At 46.0% G+C, this 18,882-nt stretch overlaps 1 protein-coding gene across 1 annotated transcript in view; it reads right to left on the minus strand.

Annotated features, from left to right (window-relative positions):
• The window catches only part of chst11 (carbohydrate (chondroitin 4) sulfotransferase 11), a gene marked incomplete at both ends in the record, with an annotated part of 74,128 nt that extends 56,120 nt beyond the window's left edge, over positions 1-18,008 (minus strand). Inside the window, one exon of the mRNA XM_080754568.1 lies at positions 17,891-18,008. Coding sequence (XP_080610694.1) covers positions 17,891-18,008 — 118 coding nt within the window. The remainder of the gene's footprint in view (positions 1-17,890) is intronic.
• Positions 18,009-18,882: the final 874 nt, after the last annotated feature.

The following is an 18,882-nucleotide window of genomic DNA, read 5'->3' on the forward strand; positions in this document are numbered from 1 at the left end:
ATACATAAATAGTACCATCAAAAAGTCGTAATGCAAACCTGAACAGCTCTAGTAATGCCACTGACTAATACTGTAGACGGAGATGCTTATAGACTTAATTGGCCGCAGCCAGCTACACACGCGCGCGCACAGGCACGCACGCACACGCACACGCACACACATACACTACATGAAAGAAGTGTGAGATGAATTAACATCCTGACTCAGCTCAATCTGTGCTTTATGGTGATTGTATTTGAAGCTGCTGAAGTATAAAATAGACACACACAGGGTGTACGTGTGTGTGTGTGTGTGTGTGTGTGTGTGTGTGTGTGTGTGTGTGTGTGTGTGCGTGCGTGCGTGCGTGCGTGCATGTGTACATATGTGTGTCGGAGCATTACAATGAATCGGTCGCACATCTGGGGAGGTGGGCAATTTGGACGTGTAGAGAAATTGAATTGATTGCGACACTGGCCTGCCAGTAACACTTATCCCAGAGCAGAATTGGATTGAAGCAGCAGCTGACTGAGAATAACCATCGACATTTATCTAACACAGCACTGCATGGCGATTTAAAAGAAAAGCTGATCGAAAATAGCTGTGCAAGCTCACAAGCTTGTAGATCGGCTATTAACTGTCGGTTGTAGAATGGCCATGTTCGCGATGTCGCGCAGCGTGGTACGATGGACAATAAGTGAAGCTATACATTGGGTGGCAGTAGCACAGAAGGTAGAGGTGCTCGCTTGGGAATCACGAGATTCCCGGTTGAATTCATTCAACAATAATGAATTGCACCTGTGCAGCTGACCTGCTGCAATTCATTATTGTTAATTGTGGCACGTTTGCTAACATGCCAAGTTTAGCTGCACTTGAACAACCGTTCCAGGCTGCCATATCCAGCCCAAGAAACCGTAGAAATGGGGGGGAAAATAGAAATGTACTTCTTAAAATAAACGTATCATGCCTGTTGCTAAGGTATGGCAACATGACTGGTGTCTTGCACGCTTTTCTGAACTGACACCACTGATGATGAGAGTGAATTCACGAGCCATTCCCTGATCGCTCTGTGTATTTATGAGCGGTCTCTCTCTCTCTCTCTCTCTCTGGGTTCTGCCATAAATGCAGGTTAGGCACGGAAAGAAGAAGTCAAAATGACGACAGATTGATTGGAGGCAATGATAAGTCTGGGATAATGTTGCGGCCACTCTCCTCCTCAACCATGGATGTGCTGCTTTGAAGTGTGAACACGCCAGCGAGTCCGTGGGCTGTAATTATAAAAGCCTCCATCAGCAGGGGCAGGGGGGTTGTGTGCCCGTCAGACCTCAGCCTAGCTCCAGTTACCAAGCTTCTCCTCAACTTCTTCCCTGGCATGGCTTGAAGCAAAATTAACACACGTATGTAGTGTGCATGTGATATTCAGCTCTATAATGAGGGGCCATGGCTGTGTGATGTGTGGAGAGAGAGGAATGGAGATACATACGTACATCCAGGGATGTAGTGTGTGTGTGTGTGTGTGTGTGTGTGTGTGTGTGTGTGTGCGTGCGTGTGCACGTGCGTGTGCACGTGCGTTCGTGTGTGAACATATGATAATTGCAATTCTTTATATATACAGTATAGTATATTTTCTTCCTCATTAGTTTGTTGAAAGGACTGTCCTTCCTCGGCACTGAGCTCAGACTGCCACTACTTTTCATCTCTGTTTACATTTGGGGGTAATCAACCACTTTTTATGCTTCCAGATCAGATCAAGGAGTTTCCTTCTTTCTTTAGCTTTCTCTTCCTCTGCCAAAGTGCTTTGCATTCTGCCCTCATATGTCCCCTCTCACGGCATCCACCACCATTGTGTTTACTCTAAGTGGTACTCAGTTAGAGAATGTAAAATAAAAATCGAAGAGTCAATTGAGGAGTTCAAAGCGAGCACAATCTCATAGTGAAATGTCTTCCAAGGTCGGATGTGCCGCCATCCACTAATCAATTAGCCACCACCCGGCCCAAGAAGTCCGGGGAAGATGAGGTCACGCAACTTTAACTCAACAGCTGCCAAATCTTGAAGTGCAACACCTTCGTTTCGCCATTTAACCTCTTTTAAACAGTCAAAAGATTAAGGAGACAAAAGTCAGGGCCGATGACCTGCGCCGATGGCTAGGCCATGGAGGCCAGGACATTGTTTCATCCTGTGTTTCCTGTCCACACCCAAGCACAGCACAGCTGGAATGAACTCTGAAGACAGATGCTGGACACCCAGCCCAGACTGCCTTACTGCCAACGCCAGTCTAGATGCAAGATTCAAAAGATATTGTCATATCTTTTGAACTGAACTTGAATGTACTTGAGTAAAAGTATGAAAGTGTTGGCATCGAAATGTAGTCCTTTTATAGGCTAATTGACATCTGCAAAGTAACTAGTAAATAAAGTAATTGTAGTGGATTAAAAGCAAAATATTTGGATCCGAGATCTAGTGGAGTAGAAGTACGAATATTGGAAATTGGAAGTACTCAAGTAAATTAAAAATACCTCAAAATTGTACTTAAGTACATTACTTAAGTAAATGTACTTAGTTACTTTACACCACACTGCATGTATGTAATGTATACTGTATACAGTATGTGTTGGTTTGTATACATGCACTCCTAAACAGAGAACAGGGCAGCAGTGCTGTCCCCTCTAAGTGGTGACAGCCAAACCTCATGACAAATATGTCTACTTCCAACTGAGCAACCGTGGCTATAATAGACAGCTTGTGGACAGTGTTTTTCACAATGGATTACAGGAAACGCATGGGCCTCAATTGTGCACCGGGCCTCAGGAACGTAGCATTTATGCCCTAAAAGTGGGACACAAATGGAGGAAAGAAGCACTGAGTCACTTGGTTCCGTGTTGTCATCGTCATCACAGTCCGTCCATCTGTGTTTGGTGTTGGATTGGCTGGCCCTCTCTCTCTAAAGTGAACTCAGATACCTATAATGCTGGCTGCTCTCACAGTACTGCAGTTATGCACCACTAAATTATAGTGTGTTTTTTTTCCTGCTTCTCTTCGAAGACTCCGAGCCCTCTTAAAATAGACAGCAGAGGAAATTATGGCCCTGTCAGTGTGTGTGTGTGTGTGTGTGTGTGTGTGTGTGTGTGTGTGTGTGTGTGTGACTGTGAGCGAGTGAGTTAAACTGAAGGCATGCCATCCACACACCCTGAAAGAAGCAGAGAGAGTGCGGAGACAGGGCAGGGCCATTTTAAAATGCCTCCGTTGTCTCCCAGTCAGATCTATGGACGTCCGTGGGCCATGACTCTGCAAGTGGATTTGTGGGAAATCCATGCCTGGTGGCACCGGAATGGAGGCCATGTGTTCTCCTCCCTCATCGCTAGTCAGCCCTACACGAGCCGGGGCGACAGAGGAGAGAAAGATGCATCTGGCCAGGGTGCGCCGAGCACACCATCAGCGAGCACTTCCAGCCAATCGCGCAGCCCGAAACTCAAGAAACACAAGAAGTCACACGCCAAGCTTTGCCATGCCGGATGGACCTCAGCCAACCACAACATCGCTCTCTCTCTCCCCCACTGTCCTCCCTAGCTGTCTCCATGGCAACGTCCCCCCCCCTCCCCCCTACCTGCACAGCATGCTGGCTGCAGGAGGCAGGTGTGAAGGCTTTGTTTTGTCTTTTAAACCCCTCCTGCATGTCGTTAGCGTGAATAGCGTCTCCCTCCTCCATCGTCCGTTTGTTCTGGGTTTCTCTTGGGCTACCTGGCTCTTCTATCCCTGCCTCCGAGCACCACGCTCACTTTCTGTCTGCAGGTAACAAGACGTACTTCATGAATATCTCGTAATAATCACCACTCCGAGTAATTCATGAAGTCCAGAGTAAACCACGCAGACTGACGGACAGATCACCTTCCATGCACATCATGAATGCGTAACGAAAACAAACACTTACTCGCACACAGAAGACACACACACGCACACACACACACACACACACACACACACACACACACACACACACACACACACACACACACACACACACACACACACACACACACACACACTAGCATCAGGGAATTGAGCTCAATACACGTACTGACATGCACCAAATGACACCATGATATTAAAGACAACGACAGTAATAATTGGAACAATAACAACAACAAATGCACTACTCCACTCCAGGTTCCTCCACATAAGTGTGACAGATCATTATTCTTGACAAATGGCACAAAATGTCTCCACTCCACCCGTTTTGAAACATGTCTTGTTTGTCTCTAAGAATATATGTGATATTTTTCCAGAGGTAAACAGAAAGATAGTTCTCTAAACCACTATGCAATCCTTGGCTTTGTCCAACTTTTAGCAGGTTAGATCTACAGTATCACTCTCTAAGCTTGTAAAAGACAGATATATATAAAGTATATTTGCGACCGAAGGTCGCAGTTGACCATGAGAAACGTCAGAGCTTTTCCGTGTGTAGACGTGTGTATACGGTCTATGGGCAAACCCATAGACCGTAAAAATGTGTCATCATGATGTCATCATGCTCTGATGTCACTGTGTGAGAGCCACTCTACAAGAATGGGTTTGCCGCTCTGACATCACACTCTGGCACTGTGATGTCAAACTAACAGAATCCCTTTTATGCCCATATATGGAGTTCCCTGATGTCATCAATATTAATGATGCCCTGCTATAGAGATCCCTGTGATGCCAGGGGGAACAAATCCCTTTTATGTCCATATATGGAGATATGTTAAACCCTGTGATGTCAGGGGAACAATCCCTTTTATGCCCATATATGGAGATCCCTGATGTCCACATCCTTGATGTCCACATCACTGTGGCGTGGGGCAAGGTCGCTTGTCGCCCTGAGGCGTCTTTTAATCACGCTTTATTTTATTCCCATCTGGTTAAGAAAGACCAACTCTAAATTGATCAACAAAATCTTTTGTATCTCCTGCCTAACCTAGATCCAGAATTACTCCACTCTTGGACATGACCACAAACAATGGAACAGTGAGCCTTCGTCTTCACCACATCTGTTGCATGAAGCCGGAAAAGTATCAGTGAATTCCGTGAAAAGTTTTGTTTGGTGTAAGACACACTCTCATTAGCCAATTATATTGCAGACACTTTAGACGTCTGGACTTGGGTTGCTTTACAAGCTGTGCACCCACTGTTCCATTGTTAGATCCTGCTGTAAATCTGTTTTCCAGGCATTAAGCTTAGATTTAGACTTAGAGGATTCTGAACAGAAAAGTGAGAAAAGACCTTAGGATTCTGATATGAGTCCCCTTCCAAAAGGATGTTTTAACCAAAGCCGTCTCCTTTCAGCATGGGCACATAAACATTCCTGTGCGCGCACACGCCCAAACACACAGAGTGAGGACAGATGGGCTGTCTTCAACAGATAGAGACAGATTACGTCTAAGGTTCTCCTGGGCTGTCTGGTGGAAACAACACCTGGGTCTCCAAACAAGGAGGAGAGGGGAAGGGAGGAGAGTTGAGGAGAGGAGAGGAGTGTCATCATCTCCTGTGGTACTGTATTACCATGGTCATCTGTCCAACAACACTCATGACAGCTCAGCAGTCTGCTTTGTCACAAAGACACAACATCAACCCATTTCTCAGTATCCCACCCAAACCATCCTTCATCCTGCTGACCTCCAGAGATTCTGCAGGCTTTCATTTCTTACCACATATCCCACCCTACTAGTCTTCTTTCTCATTATTTGGTTTCCGCCTTGGGTTAGAACAATGCATGTCATCTTTCCAGGCGTGTTTATCCGCACGGATAAAATGGACAATTTTTCTTTTTTTAGAAAACAATGATTCTCTACGACCTCATGCACACCGGATCTGAATTAGCCGTGCGACGAGTGGCTGCGGCCGAGCGTTTTTTTTTCTTGATCGAACCCAGTTCGATTTGTGCGTGTTGTCGCATGCGGTAAATCACTCCTTTTATGACTCCTTTTGGGATCCGCAGCGCCGATACCGCACAGCATTGCACACCAAATCCAATGCGTTTTATTCATGCAGCAAACGAAAAAAAACGCAACTGTCCTGTGTGCAAAGGGCTTTACTCTTCATTATCATCCACCTTTTCCTGCTCAACACTCTCACTCTCCTGTCCGGCTCAAACGCTGTGTCCTGGCATGACCCGTCCAGACATCGCACCATAGACGCTATGTCTTCTGTTGCACACTGCTGGGAGGGGCTTGGGATTGCGTGTGTGTGTGTGTGTGTGTGTGTGTGTGTGTGTGTGTGTGTGTGTGTGAGAGAGAGAGAGAGGGGGGGGGGGAGAGACAGTGTGAGCGCATGTATGTGCATGCGTGATTCCTAAACCCACCAGGATTGAGTTAAGACCCGCCTCCTCTCGATAATCTTAAGTATGAAAGTGCCCATGAACGTTAGTGCTGCTCGCTCAAGTGCAAAGTACCTACTACCTACTGATCCATTACAATAATACACGCAGCATAATAGGCCCAAAGCCATATCCAAACCATAACAATTTAACTGATAATCAGTAAGAGTTTTTATTTTGAGCACAGTAGTGACAAATTAATAGCTTTCTCAGTACGTTTTTCTCTTTAGCAAAGTTACAAAGTTTTCCCTTTATTATAAGCACAGTACAATTAAGTCAGTTTCAAGTTTTTTTTAGCACAGTTTATTTTGAGCACTGTAGTCAGAAATTAATAGTTGTGCATTGTGCAAATGCAGGCTTTTCTCAAGTACAAGTCTTCATGCCTCTGACTTTATCCACCCTCCATGTGTCAGGCAGGGATTTCAGCCACTCCTGGAAGTCCTCGCGTTTCCGCGAGGCGGGTCTTAACTCAAGCCTGGTGGGTTTAGGAATCACGCTATGTGCGTGCATGCATATGTCTATGGCCACTATTTGTTGCTGACTCAGCGACGTAGAGAGTTGTTTGCCCTGCTATGCCAACATGTCCGCCCTGAACCCTTGTTGGCGTGGCATGAGAGGGGCCCTTTGAGTCTCGGGCCGAGAAAACGTTCAGGCCAGCTGGGCCAGTGCTTTCTGTCTGCCCAACCACTGCCATGCCACGCCACGGAGCTAGCAGGCCTGGTGCCGGCGGACTCAACAACTGCAGCCACACTGGCAAACTGAAGCGGAAACTCTATCGGCCCGATAGAGTCATAGAGGGAGAGCAAAAGCAAAAGAGAAATGAAATACCCAGCGAAATCCTGTGTTCATTTAACTAAAAGGGAGTAATGCAGGATGACCACCATCAGCCTGGACACCTGAATCTGCCAACGCGACATTAGTGTGGCGAGTCGACCGACGCCAGGCTACACCACCACCACCACACCACCCGGCGAAATCCCACGCTGTGATGCTGGAAGCAGCAATGAGGCCAAAGTCAAACCAATAGACGAGGTCACTGCAGACTTCTCTGATCTACGCAGTGTTCGCTAAAGGAAGGAAGGAAGGAAGGAAGGAAGGAAGGAAGGAAGGAAGGAAGGAAGGAAGGTGAAGTGGTGTGGATGGACAGACAAAGTGGTGGCGGGGCAGTCAGAATGACATATATCGTCACTGTCGGGCCAAAACCTTGTATCTCCAAGTTTCAAATTTGTAATTTCTTTTCGCAAAGTAAAACCCTGCTTCACCATACAAGGCCGTCACACGAAATTAGTGAAAACAGCCGATCTACAAGCACACAACGCCTCCCCCCGCGAGGAGTTGTGTGTTTTCACTAGTTTAAATCATTTAAAAAAATGATAGATACAAAACAAATGGTTTTGGACATAGAAGGTTTCCACCCGACAGTGACGATATAGCAGCATTCACAGAAGAGAGAGAGAGAAGAGTGATGATGATAGTCAAACATCCATTGAATGGGAAGAGAAAGGGGGGAGTGTGTTGGACGGAGAGGAGAGGAGAGGAGAGGAGAGGAGAGGAAATTCTATCCCAGTCGCTGGCGTAATGTCTCCCAGTAGCAGTGGTTGTGGAGCGGAGCCGTAAGTGTTCCTCTCCCAGCTACTCTTTAATGAGACGTGGCTTGGCCCTCCCTGCACTTAATTAAAGCCATGATTCACTTCTCTTACACCAGGGAAAGCTGCATCCACCAGTGCAGGACTACACGGTAACCCGAGTCAACACACTGTGCCATTGTGTCTCTCTCTTTCCCAGCTTGGTCTCTACACCTTCCTCACTCTGTATTCCGCGTTTGCTCTGCTGCGTTGGGTTGGGTTTCAAATGGCGGGCTACATTACCATGCCCGCTCCCATCCTCTAATTACGGAATCAATGTGCTGTCCACTCCAAACGGTATAGACTAGAGAGAGAGAGAGAGAGAGAGAGACGATCGAAACAAACTCCACAGCCTAAATCACTCACCTCCAGAGCATAAAATCACTTGTCGCACAAATACACACCCGCCTTAATCTTGTTTCTGTGGCCCACGTGGTAATCCGTTGGCAAACACAGGCAGCGAGCAAGCTGCGACTGCCACGGTATCAAAAAATAAATACAAATAATGATTATGTACTTGTATTGTAATGATAATTTACTTATAATGAAAATTGTAAACACAGACACACTCTTCAGTCTTCATGACCTATCCTATTGTTTCAAGCATCAGAAAGCCACACACACACACACACACACACACACACACACACACACACACACACACACACACACACACACACACACACACACACACACACACACACACACGTGTGCGCGCACGCGCGCACACACACCCACACCTTGCTCTCAAAGAGTTAAATATATCAGGTCATACGTATACATTTAGCATTGTCAAATGCAAGCCTGTGCAAATGTACTCGCACGTGTACATACACACACACATGGGCGCAGGGCCGCACGCACGCACACACACACACACACACACACACACACACACACACACACACACACACACACACACACACACACACACACACACACACACACACACACACACACACACACACACACACACACACACACACACCCCGCCGGGCCCCTTGTTCTCCAGAGGTAAATATTATGAGTGGTTTGGTGTTTGTCAGCCGGAGTGCTGCACTGGACCACCATTCTGTCACCGCCCAAAAATGCCCCTACCTCCCTCCTCCTCCCTCCTCTGTGGGCCGAGCTGTTAATAATGCCCAAATGTGGTTAACATGCGGTGCCTCTAGTAGTCAGCTTAGTACTTGGAGCTAAAACATAACAGCCAAATCAATATTTATCGGCCGCACTGGCATGATTACATTCCCATCTCTACTGGCTGCCGAGTGTCTGTAGACATTCAATGGCAGTAGCACTTAATGACCAATGTCGGGAACTGCTCAGTCTATCTAGAATACATGCATCAGCATGTCACCAACTCGGAGTATCTACATTACTTCATCACACACACGCAGGGACGTGCTGGCCATTGGGAAAAGCGGGACAACTCCCGAACGGCCGGTTCATTCCAGGCCGGCCATTAGGAAAAAATTTAAAATAAAATGTCGGCCTTCGTTCCATTTTGGGGGCTGGGCGGCTAACAAAGTAAATCGTCACTGTCGGGCAGAAACCTCGTATCTCCAAGTTTCAAATGTGTAAATTTTTTCGCAAAGCAAAGCCCTGCTTCATCATAAAAGGCCGTCGCACAAAAGTAGTGAGAACAGCAGATCTACAAGCACACTTGTAGATCGGCTGTTTTCACTAGTTTAATAATTGTTTTTAAATGTTAATTACAAAACAAACGGTTTTGGACATACAAGGTTTCCAACCGACAACGACGAAATATAACTCATGTAATTGGCCCACTGGCTTGTCACTTGTCATGATAGAGAGAGAGATCTCTCTCTATAGCGCGCAATGAGGGCCTCTCCAACTCTTTTTCCCGGGCTGAATCAGGGGTCCAGCACGTCCCTGCACAAACGCACTAGCCCCATATAGAACCTCACCCTGCGCTGCATACTGTTGTGCTCCGAGATGAGGTCCTACCGGGGTATCCCCGGCTGGGGTAGAATGCCTCAACGGTGAGGTAGAAAACACTTTTCCCGAAATTGTATCTTAGAAATTGTATTTAGAAGGCAATCGTAGCCAATCAGGAGGGAATATGGAAAATGGGGCAGATCCATGTTAATGACATGACTTTAGAGATACTGTGTACCGCTTTGTGTGAATTTATGCCAAAATCTGTAGGAGTAGGGTCCAAAAATGTGTTTTGCAATAATCGGCCTCATGGTGGCGCTAGAAGGGGGCCATGTGAGAAATGAGGGCTGGAGGTTGTGAGTTGCCATCCAAGGAGTGTGTGCAAATAAAACATTTGAAAACAACTAGTACGAGTGGACTCCTAATGTGCCATAGTGTCATGGTAAATCAGTGTCATAAATATTCTATACATATTCTCACTTACTGTACAATACTATACAGGCTGACTTATTACAGAGTAGACTGACGTATTACAGACAGACATTCACACCTACAGTGTACACTACAGACAGACACAAATGCAACAGACAACCACAGATGCGGCAGATGTTTCAGTCACAGTCAGTGAGTAATGGAAATCTTGCAGATGGTCTCATTTTATTACCATACAAGGTTTTTAATCGCACACACGCGCGGAAACACACTCACACACAGACAGGCATGCAACTTTGTGAACATGTAGTCACGAAGTCACAATTTAGGTATCTGGCAGACGCTCTTATCCACAGCGACGTATATACAAAGTGCCAGTAACCACCATAAAAAATAAAGACATAAAGATTGATAATGATTTGCCCGAAACACAAGTAAGGATTAGAATTTGAGTGAAATGTTGCGGGGGGGGGGGGGGGGGGGGGGTCGATGATATAAATGGAAATCCAGTCCAAATGCAAGATCAAGCAGTGAGATCAAACTGCCTTTTTACGATCCAAGGCAAGCAGATGTCGAGCAGAAAACGGCACTTTAGACTGACATTTTCCATCATTAATGTCGCCACCTCCGATGCAGAGGAAGGAGTCGGGGAGCGGTAATTATTGGAGGGAGGGGGGAGGGGGGACCCCCCTGAACATCTGTCAGCCCTTCATCTGTTTAATAAAGACGAGTGCATCCTTACTCACCTTTCACCCAAAAGGTGTGTGTGGGGGGGGGGGGGGGGGGGGGGGGGGGGGGGGGGACATGTGCATGTGTGCGTGCGTGCATGCGTATATGTGTGTTTGTGTCTGGGTGATCTTTGTGAGTCTGTCTCGACATGTGTGCTGTGCAGACTGCGCAACGTATTTCCTGCCTGCTCTTTCAAGGCTGCATCAACGGGGCCACTTAACATTATAGGCTGGTAGCGAACTAGCGATCACACTCACTTAGACATACTCACACATGGGGATGGGACGATACGCGATGTTATCGTTTATCGTGATAAAAAACACTCACGATAATCGTATCGTGGAGATTTAATTTATCGTGATATCGTCCTCCGTCATGCACTGGGATCAATTCACCTTTACCACTTAAACCCTCTATAATTGGTAAAATGTACGTATAATTGCGACCGTCAGGGAGCAGTTTACTATGAAAACCTCCACCGGCCGTCCGTCCGTCCGTCGGTCGGTCGGTCGGTCGGTCACACGTCACACGTCACACCTTTGCCCTGCTCATATCTCCGCATCAGTATATAGGGCTTGTTTGTTTATTGTATGACATCACGCCACATCATCAGCTCAGTATATAGGGCTTGTTTGTTTATTTATGACATCACGCCACATCATCAGCTGTGGACTCTGTGATGTCATCGTATCTCCATATATGGCCATCTCCGTATATGGAGATATAAGTCGTCCATGCCCAAGTATGGGCTGGTGAGGTCAGACTTTGTGTGATGCGTAGGTTATCTCCATATATGGAGATTCAACATTCCAGGCAATGCTCTCTTCCCTGGTGAGAATTGCCCCTTTATATAGGGCTTGTTTGTGTATTGTATGACATCACGCCACATCATCAGCTGTGGACTCTGTGATGTCATCGTATCTCCATATATGGCCATCTCCGTATATGGAGATATAAGTCGTCCATGCCCAAGTATGGGCTGGTGAGGTCAGACTTTGTGTGATGCGTAGGTTATCTCCATATATGGAGATTCAACATTCCAGGTGTAACTATGGCTACCCGTATGACGTGAGAGGTGGAGGTTGTGATATTTGTGGAGATAAGCGATCTCCCGATTAGGGAGTCTTACTGGTATACATACTTGATATATCCTTTTTTTCACTATCTATCAAATGTCTTTGCCAAAGAAATAGCCGATCTACAAGCTCACAACGCGTCGTGGTGCAACGCGTTTTGATCTTGTAGATCTGCTATTTTTTGGCAAATGTTCCGCCCCAGGATAATGGATTTTGATTATCGCGATAATATGGTAAATCGCGATTTCTTTGGTCACAATAATCGTGATATGAAATTTTCATATCGTCCCATCCCTACTCACACACGCACACACACACCTGAAAATCCTGCCCTGAGGTTCAAAAGCCTTTCTGCAGTAATCGCATGAGTCATAGTGTTTTCCCAAGATTCATATGACTAACGGGCCAGCAGCAGACAGACAAGAAATCTGACCACAGTGAGAGGAATAGACAGACCCAGTAACACAGAACAGCAGACGGGCATTGAGGAATACTGTACAAGGAGATGGTGATCAGACCAGTGGTGTAAAAAGTACTCAAATGTTTTACTTAAGTAAAAGTATCAATTACCGCAATGTAGAAATACTCTGTTACAAGTACAGTAATCAAAATGTACTTGAGTAAAAGTACATAAGTATTGGAATCAAAATGTAATTCAAGTACAAAAGTAGAAAGTACTCAGTATGCAGAATGTCTCATTTCACAAGTTTTCTAATGTATAAAAATATTTGAAAATAGCAGATCTACAAGCTCACAATGCGTCGCATTGTGAGCTTGTAGATCGGCTATTTTCAATTGGCTGAAATGTATATAGGAATGGAGTGGGTAATGTATGCTTTGTAATGATAATAAAAATCTAGAAAGTAACTAGTAACTAAAGTTTTAAAATAACTGTAGTGGAGTAAAAAGTACAATATTTGCCTCTGAGATGTAGTGGAGTAGAAGTAAAAGTATTGGTAATTGGAAATACTCAAGGAAAGTACAAATACCTCAAAAGTGTACTTAAGTACATTACTTGAGTAAATGCACTTAGTTACTTTACAGCACTGGATCAGACACACAGTTGTTGTACTGTTTGTGATGAGTGTGTGCGTGTGGGGGACTCGCTGACTCTGGTTTTCCCATGCTCTATTCCCCCAGTATGCATTCTGAAAGACTTGAGTCAGTGAGTGAGTGAGTAGGTGTATGTGTGACATCATGTGTGTGTAAATCCCCAAAGGCAGCAAGCCCCAGAAGAATTATCATGGAGAAGCACATACAGTTACAGTACCAGCAACCAGCTTCTCTCTCTCTCTCTTTCTCACTTTCTTTTTAACTCCACCAGTCCATGAACTGAAGCAATGTCTCTGATTCTTAAAGACTTAATGATGTGCGCACAGTGCGACTGGGTGCATGCGTGTGTGTGTGTGTGTGTGTGTTCATAATGCGCGCGCCCGCTTGCCCAACTAACACAGTAGCGGAACCGGGTCCTTTTCTAATTAAATCCAGACGTGCCAGCAGATGGAAATCAACCCAATTTAGGAAAATGAGGGGCCCTTGTGGGCCACCCCCGGATTCTGCCTGGCCTCAAGTCCAGACAGTGGGGCAGCAGATTGACTCGGTGTGCCCTGACTCATTCACAGCCGCTCCAGGAATGTGGAGCGTTTACTTAACCCAAGGCGGGATGGATAAAAGACCAGAGGATAAGCTGTATGCGGATTCACTGAAGCCGCGCTACAGATCAACTAGTGGGGTCACCTCCAGTCTCTGCCCCTCCACCCCCCGGCCCCGCCAGCCGATGCACTGGATGTTTGATCCAGGATTTAGGAGTCAAGCTGTGCAGGAAAACAACAGTCCCGCTAAAGATCACACAAACAGGAAGTCCGGGATACGCTCTCATACAATACACACACAAGGGCAGAGGAGCAAGCTGAGACAATGAATAGAAACAGGAAAGGGGTGGGGGGGTGGGGGGGTATACAATCAGACACATACACACACACACACACACACACACACACACACACACACACACACACACACACACACACACACACACACACACACACACACACACACACACACATGAAGAAGCTATCTCGTTTCATCTCTAAAGGTCGTCTCTACCGTTGCATCGGGCAGACTTTCAGTGGAAAAACGCTGTAACATAAAAGGACAGTTCTCCAATAGAAAGTGGAACAGAGGGGCGCAGGGAAATCATATGGGACAAACCACCTAAAAGTATTTTCTACGAAACACCAAAACATTACTTAATTTTAAATCACATAGTCAATTTTACAGAATGGCAGCTGTCGGTAGACTTATCCTCCGATTACCATGATCCTGCATGAGATCATCGACCTCAGGACTCGGCAGTCTTTCCTTTAGTCTGTCACATTACTGGCATTACTGCCCCAGACCAAAGGCGGTGAGGAATTTAGAGGTTCCCAAAGAGATTCCATGCAAGAGTTTTCCGTACATCCCCATATGCTGGAGTTCCTTGGTCGGGTTGTACCCCGCCATCTTACAAAAAACAAAACAATCCTCAGGTTTCAAAATGTGGTTAATAAGGTCCGACACCATTTGCAGTTGGCAACTTCGGAGTCAAGGGCATTGTGGGAAATGTAAAATGTGAGTAAATTACTTTAAGGCCAAGGTGCAAAGAATAAAAGGGGAAACACTAAACTATACTGCACTCTCACTCTCCATCTCTCCCCCCCTCTCTCTCACACGCACGCACGCGCGCGCGCACACACACACACACACACACACACACACACACACACACACACACACACACACACACACACACACACACACACACACACACACACACACACACACACACACACACAACACAAACACACTCACAGGGAGACTGATTGAGATAAACAGAGATAAATAAACAGAGATTATCAGACTGACAGACAGAGGGGCCGAAAAGAGACACAAAGAGAGAATGAAAGGATGACACTCCAAACGATCTCAGGGGCACCTCACACACAAATCAAACAATAGGACTCCAAAAGAGTAAACAGCTCTAATGCCCCTTTAAATGGACGCGTAGACAAGGCCAGCTCTAATACCCCTCTTAAAAGGACCTGTAGAAAAGGCCAGCTCTAATACCGCTCTAAATGGACCTGAAGACAAGGCCAGCTCTTACTGATGAAGCTGAATGGATTGGTCATGGCCATTGGCCACCAACCCACCCCAGGCAGAAACCCAATGGGAACTGACAAGACTGCGGTAAAAAGGGCATGGCTCCCCTGTCCGGCTGTCAGCAACACAGATCCAACGACACAAACGGCACCATTTGGCAGGGAGATAACGGCGTCACTGACAACCCCCCAATTGGCACCAATGATGATGATGATGATGTTGGACCAGGAGTTCACGTTTGTATGTGCATGTGCGTGTAGAAATGCATGTATTTGTGGGTGGAAATAGGCGAGTAAGAATATAAAACAGTTCCCTGCCAAAAAAGAGATATCTGTCATGATACATCATGGACATTCACTTGAAGGATGGCTAGATATCTGTCATGATACATCATGGACATTCACTTGAAGGAAGGCTAGATATCTGTCATGATGATACATCATGGACAGAGGCGTCAATTGGGTATGGCAAGCTATGGCAGCTGCCATACCTTGGCTACATGGGGAAATAATAAAATTTACTTTTCATTGCGCCTGTTGCTAAGGTATGGCATGTTGCCATACCTTAGCTTTTGCTGAACTGACGCCACTGATCATGGACATTCACTTGAAGGATGGCTTTACTACCATGCGTTCCGACTTCTGGCGACACTGCTAGGGGCCTGTGTGTGTGTGTGTGTGTGTGTGTGTGTGTGTGTGTCTTGGGTCACAGTGTGATGCCACCGTCCCCCCCTTCTCCACTGTCTGTTTTACAAGGGGTCGTGACCCCACTAGCCATGGAAGAGAGGTGAGAGTTTACACTGGGAGGCGAGACAGGGTTCCCAGGCCTGCGAAACATGCCTGAACCTAGGAAACGAAGGCTGGTCTCATTTATCTGATGAAAATACAATAGGGCTCTGGTGGAGTGGTGTGTGGGTGTGCGACGCAGGAAGGAGAGAGTAATCGGCTGACTGGGAGAAAGAACGCGAGAGAGTGTATAACAGAGAAAGTGAAAGAGAGTGTATAGAGAAAGAGACAGAGCTCAAAACTGAAGCCTAAATTATACTTTGTTGTATGACAGTGTTGCTCGCCAAAAATAACTATTTAGAGGGGAGGGAGATATAGAGAGGAAAATGAGCAGGATATTAAAGATCCCAGTGCAGATATGGAAATGGTAAACAAAAACAGAGACAGATAAGATAGAGGACCTACATATTATCAACAACAAACGCAAAGACACCCTGTTTGCGTTTGTTGTTGTTCATAACCACCATGACTGTTGAGTGTGGCGTCTTATTCACCCTTAATAATGACCTTAAATCAAAAGTATATGCCTACACTGTACAATTTAAGTACAGCAGGAAATATCAACATCTCTATTCACACACCTTTTTAGTCATCTTCTCTCACACCAGCTGTAACGCTGCAATAACCACTACAAACACACGCAATGTCTGTTCCGTGACACATTCAGAATCTGATGCAATGCGATGATTTGCTCAATGTTAGTGTCTTGTCTGGTGAACAAGTTTCATACGCAGTAAAATCCTGAGTTTATTTATACATTTGTGACTCTTTCTCTCTCTCTGAGAGGGCACACGTGTAAAACAAGTGGACCCTTTCGGGTACATTTGGTTCCATTTATGCACATGTTTGAGGATTTTACTGTGTGGTGTGGTTTCAGTGGGTTAGACTGTCTTCCTTTTGTTTCAGCACCAACCCCACATAACCTATGCTGCAAGCAGGGTTGGCCACTTGCTTTGTTTCTCAGACTTACTTCCTCTCATCTGTCAACATTAGGCCTGTAGTTCTTTTTACACTAAATAAGCCCCAGTTTACATCCCCAGTTTTTCATTTATGGATGTGTAGCTATAGGCCTATCTTTGATTTAAGCATTTAGCATTATAGCCTTCCTTCCATCATTTCATTTGAACAAATAGGAGCGCGCAGAGCTCAGCATCCCAACACTTCTTCCAGTCATTGTTGGAATATGCAGCTCAGCCATGATGTTTCGCCCTAAACAGACAGTATACCTGTTGTAAATCGATAATGTGAAAGCGTCGGTATTTTGTATGCAGGAGCCGAGAGGATGCTTTTGGGATTCCTTCCGCGCACATGAGAGCCTCAGCTGTACAGCGGAGGAGAGGAGCGTCGCGCACGGAGCTTGGCACGGATTCCACAAGACAAAAAGCATCCACAGACAGAACAGAGGCAGCTAGTAGAGAACCGCTCCCTCCTCTGCTCTGCTGCCACTTGTCAGAGGAATCAGCCCGGCACATAATAAATCATAAATCACACCCACATGCATGAAGCACGTCTCCCCCAGGAGGGTTGTTGATCAATCAGACCCAAGACAAATTGCATTTTAATTGATTGTTGCATGGGATTGCACTCCAGCATTATTGGTGTGTGTTATTTTTGACCTATGATATTATCATTATGGCTGAGTCGTCGTTTTGGCAACACCGGATTGAATTACACGTTCATTATTATCGCGACACTAGATTGAATTACGCGGTCATAAATTATTCCGCCGTTTAATTATTGTACAGCGGAACAAATCAGCCCCAGCAGGGTGTCAAACACACACACACACACACACACACACACACACACACACACACGCATCACGCACGCACGCAGCACACACACGAATCCAACGAGATAACAGAGAAAAGAGGTCCTACCTGGTTGGAACATACTTTGGAAATAAAAGATGACCAGAATAAAAGATCCCAAACAAGTGGCGAAAACCATCCGGCATATTCTGCTCATCCTCATCAGTTCCAGTAGAGGCTGTTTCATGTCGGGCGGAAGAAAAGGTGTTCTTTTGGGAATGAATGAATGCGGGGTGGGTTTGTTCTGGTGGTGAGCCCCCCGTGCCGTGGTGGTGGTGATCCTGGTACTGGTGGTGAATGGTGATGGTGATGATGATGATCAGGATCCTCCAGTCCTCGCTGCTGATTGTCCGCTGGTCAGTGAGCTGAAGCGTTCGCTAACGGACTGTACCATTCCGTACCGCCCCGCAGCCCGCAGGAGGAGCATGGCCATGCATCCAGGGGTGTCGTCGGCTCGTCGCACCAAATTCTGGGCCCTGGGTGGGTACTAGGATTCACTCACATTTTGAAATTGAAAAACTGCTATTTTTGAAAAATCGTGTTTTTTTTGTTTGTTTTTTTAAACCTAAGTGGTGCTCAAATATTTTCATGTGAAGGACCCCCAAAATGATGTATTTGGCCACGGACCCCATCTCAAAATATTTAGTTCCAGGGAGGGCCCCCCTCCAGAAGCAAAATTTGAGTTACAAATGTTCGCTTTAAAAAGTAGCCTACATATAGCCTATTCAAAGATTTGCACACATTGTCACGACTTTTCAAAAATAGCAGATCTACAAGCTTGTAAATCTGCTAAAGACAGGCCCCTCCACCTTGGGCCCTAGTAACTCAGCCCCACTCTCCCCCCCCCCCCCTCCTCTTGTGACGCCCCTGCGGCCACCCTAGCTATGGTCCATAGCGTTAGAAGGAGTTTTCCTTTAACCCTATGTCACCAACGAGCCCTTGCGCTCAAAGCCGTGGTAGCCCAGGCTGCTCAGCCTCTCGTCTGTAGTAAAACAAATAAAAATACACTTCGCTACTCACCAAAACAAAGACAGTTCTAAGATGTTGAAAGCCTACTTTCC

Source organism: Nannobrachium achirus (assembly GCF_963921795.1).
Source record: "Nannobrachium achirus genome assembly, chromosome: 23".
Classification (NCBI taxonomy): Eukaryota; Metazoa; Chordata; class Actinopteri; order Myctophiformes; family Myctophidae; genus Nannobrachium; species Nannobrachium achirus.